General features: G+C 40.3%; 1 protein-coding gene across 1 annotated transcript; it reads left to right on the top strand.

The window, feature by feature from the left end:
- Positions 1-941: 941 nt before the first annotated feature.
- LOC126071090 (olfactory receptor 7D4-like) lies at positions 942-1,886 on the top strand. Its single transcript, XM_049875378.1, has one exon. The coding sequence runs from the start codon at positions 942-944 to the stop codon at positions 1,884-1,886; it is 945 nt and encodes a 314-aa protein (XP_049731335.1).
- Positions 1,887-3,776: the final 1,890 nt, after the last annotated feature.

Below are 3,776 nucleotides of genomic sequence, written 5' to 3'. Positions count from 1 at the left end.
AACTGGTGGCATAGTGGTTAAGTGCTACAGCTGCTAACCAAAAGGTCGGCAGTATGAATCCTCCAGGTGCTCCTTGGAAACACTACGGGGCAGCTCTACTCTGTCCTATAGGGTCGCTATGAATCGGAATCGATTCAACGGCAGTGGGTTTTGGTTTTATTATGAGTTGGGAGTCCTGGGGGCCCAGTGGTTAAGTGCTTTGCTGCTAACCTAAAGATAGGTGGTTCAAACCCACCATCTGTTTCACAGGAGAAAGATGTGGCAATCTTCTCCCATACTGGAAACCCTGTGGGGCAGTTCTACTGTATCCAGTAGGGTCACTATGTGTCAGAATAGACTCAATGGCAATGAGTTTTGTTTGTTTTATTTGTTCTTTTTTTGGTGTTATTAATTGAGATCTTCCTGTTCACAAAGCCATTTCTAATCCTCACAAAGAGGTAATTGTAATAACCAGATTTTTAAACAAGAAAAAAATAAGGCACCAAGAGTTAACTGTCACAACAATAGAATATGCAAGATCACATTTAAGTCATGGACTTTCAACTCAGATGACCTTTAATCACCAACATGGAACTACTAGAAGGAAGGAAGCATGGGAGCTATCAGGGATAAGAACATACATGGCAGTTCACATAAAAATAATTCAAATTAGCTTGGAAGGGTCACATGAGAAAAGAAATTGGTTTATGCGCATAGATTCAAATAGCAGAATTAGAAACAGTGAATAGCTAAAATTAGAGAGATTTCTTCTAAATTAAAGTGCCTGAATTATCATACATATTTAAAATGGAGAAGGGCTACCTGTGACTGAGGGTAACTGGCATTGGGAGGACTCAACAACAAAATGTAGATGGTCTTGTAAAGGTGTTGACTAGCTGATATGCCAGTTGGCAGTCCACTGGATGTTGCTTTTACCTTTTCCAGCCTACAACACTAGCTGCATGGAAGCAGAAAACCAAACAAAATTTTCACAGTTCCTTCTGCTGGGATTCTCAGAGGATTCTGAACTTCAGCCCCTCTTCTTTGGACTCTTCCTGTCCATGTACCTGGTTGCTGTGCTTGGGAACCTGTTCATCATCCTGGCCGTCATCTCTGACTCCCACCTCCACACCCCCATGTACTTCTTCCTCTCCAGCCTGTCCTTTGTTGACATCTGTTTCATCACCACCACGGTCCCAAAGATGCTGGTGAACATTCAGACACAGAGCAAAGACATCTCCTACATAGGATGCCTCACTCAAGTGTATTTTTTCATGATTTTTATCGGATTGGAGAATTTTCTCCTGTCCACGATGGCTTATGACCGATTTGTGGCCATCTGTCACCCCCTACACTACACAGTCATCGTGAACCCCCAGCTCTGTGTCTTTTTGGTTCTGATATCCTGGGCCATCATTTTCTGGGTCGCTCTGCTTCATATTCTACTAATAACACGGCTGAACTTCTGTATAGGCACTGAAATTCCACATTTCTTCTGTGAACTGGCTCAGATTATCAAATTAGCCTGCTCTGATACCCTCATCAATAACATCTTCTTGTATGTATTGACTGCCCTGCTGGTTGTGTTTCCCTTCTCAGGGATCCTCTTTTCTTACTCTCAGATTGTTTCCTCCTTAATGAGGATGCCCTCTGCTGGGGCCAAGTATAAGGCATTTTCCACCTGTGGGTCTCACCTCTCTGTCGTCTCTTTGTTCTATGGGACAGGCATTGGCATTTACCTGAGTTCTGCTGTGACCTATTCTTCCCAGGAGAGCTCTATTGCCTCAGTGATATACACTGTGGTCACACCCATGCTGAACCCTTTCATCTATAGCCTAAGGAACAAGGATGTGAAGGGAGCCCTGGGAAAGTTCCTCTCTAGAGCACTCTCCTGTTCATCATGGTAACTTGTCTCAAGGCTAAATGGACCTCATGGTCTCTAAAGCCAAATATTCTGATTCCTTTTTCTTTCTGAAAAAAACATGCATCATTTCTTGTATTCTCAACCACCTATGACTTTCCTTTCTACTTGTTATATACCATTTTTCCTCAACTTCTTTCTCGGTAATTACTTTTGGCTCTTCTTTCTTAAATGCTTTCCATAAAATTCTTTCTTTGGTCAGCTTTCTTAGAGCCATTCCTGAAAATGCCAACCTTAGATTTTCAACATTTATCTTGTCAAGTGCTGATATGGTTTACCCAAATGTTAACCTCTCAAATATTGTTGCTTTTCACCTTAATTTGGTTGTGTGTGTGTATTTCCCTGAAAGAAATAAAATGAATATCGTACAATAGTCATAACCAACTGCTTGCCACATCCAGACTGTGCTTATTGCTTTACACATATGATTCCATTTAACCATGACAAGATTTCCTTGATATATACTCTCATTTACCCTATTTTTCAGAGTAAGTGTCTGAAATAGAAATGGATTCAAACCTGGTAACCTATCATTGAGTTCATACTCCTAACTTTGCTGTCAGTCCTAACAATGATGTGGTTTTCAACTTGAAGGGTGTGAATCCAGTTTGAATAGATGATTTTTTCAGATGATTCGTAGTAATATGCTGTCTAGAATAATCTGAGATTTTGATTCATTCTTTGTGGTCCTTCCTTGCTTCTCTTCTTCCTTCCTTTGTCCTTTCTTCTGTCTTTTTTACTTTCTCCCATTCCTTATTTTATTTTTATCTCTATGTCTCATCATTGCAGTTTTAAGATATACTCCCCAAGATCCTAAAACATGTAGTAATGAATATAATGGAATAAGAGTTGTTCCCTCACATCATTTAATTTTATTGAACTCTCTGGAGGTGTCATCAGGAACGGTAGTTAAGCACTGGTGGAGTGCATTCAGAATTTCATTTTTGGAGAAGAATATTGGTAAAATTGATTCCATTCAGTGAAAAGTAGTGTAGTAAATGCTGTCAGTGCTCCTCCCACATTCCTGGGATCCTCTCACCATCTCTATTGCAGACCAGTCTGTCTGCCGATGGACAGTACCAAGTGGCACCTACTTTGCCCAGTGTATGGTAGCAGAAGTGACCAGTGGTTATGGACCCCCATGGGCAGCCTTCATTGAGAGATGTGGGATATACCACCTTACCTGGAAACATTCTGAGTGTGGGTTTTGCATACTTTCCAAAATTTTCCCACAGGATGAAAACTCTGTTCACTCACTGTGGTAGCTGACTTAATACAAGCTTTATTGGACGTATTTTCTTACCTGTGTCACTTCTTCTCTCTCTTATCCATATTCCTTGCTCCTTCAAGTAAACTGCTTGCACTTGAATCATTGGCTCAGTATAGGGTTCTATGAAAAGAAAAACTAAGACAGTTGATAAAGACTGTGAAGGGTGTTAAGGGAGTCATGAAAGGAACTAGGGATTTTGGGGCCAAAACAAAACTAAAAAAAAGTAAGAAACAATTTGCTAAAAAATCATAAGTTGTTAGTGAGAAAAGACTCATTTAAAATGGCTCCAGTTCACTTTGATTCCATTAAGTTAAATCGAAAGTTTATTTATTATCTACTGTGTTCAAATTGGAAACCCTGGTGAGGTAGTGGTTAAGAACTGCAGCTGCTAGCCAAAAGGATGGCAGTTTGAATCCACCAAGTGCTCCCTGGAAACCCTATGGGGCAGTTCTACTCTGTTCTATAGGGTCACTATGAGTTGGAATCGACTCGATGGTAACAGGTTTTTTTTTGGTGTACAAATTGAGAAGGAGACAAGACAAATATACATGCAGAAAAAAAGACTTCAATTCAGAGTGGTAAGCATAATCATACTGATGTGTAGTA

Source organism: Elephas maximus, chromosome 3 (assembly GCF_024166365.1).
Source record: "Elephas maximus indicus isolate mEleMax1 chromosome 3, mEleMax1 primary haplotype, whole genome shotgun sequence".
NCBI lineage: Eukaryota > Metazoa > Chordata > Mammalia > Proboscidea > Elephantidae > Elephas > Elephas maximus.
This window is presented reverse-complemented; position numbering and strand designations above follow the sequence as displayed.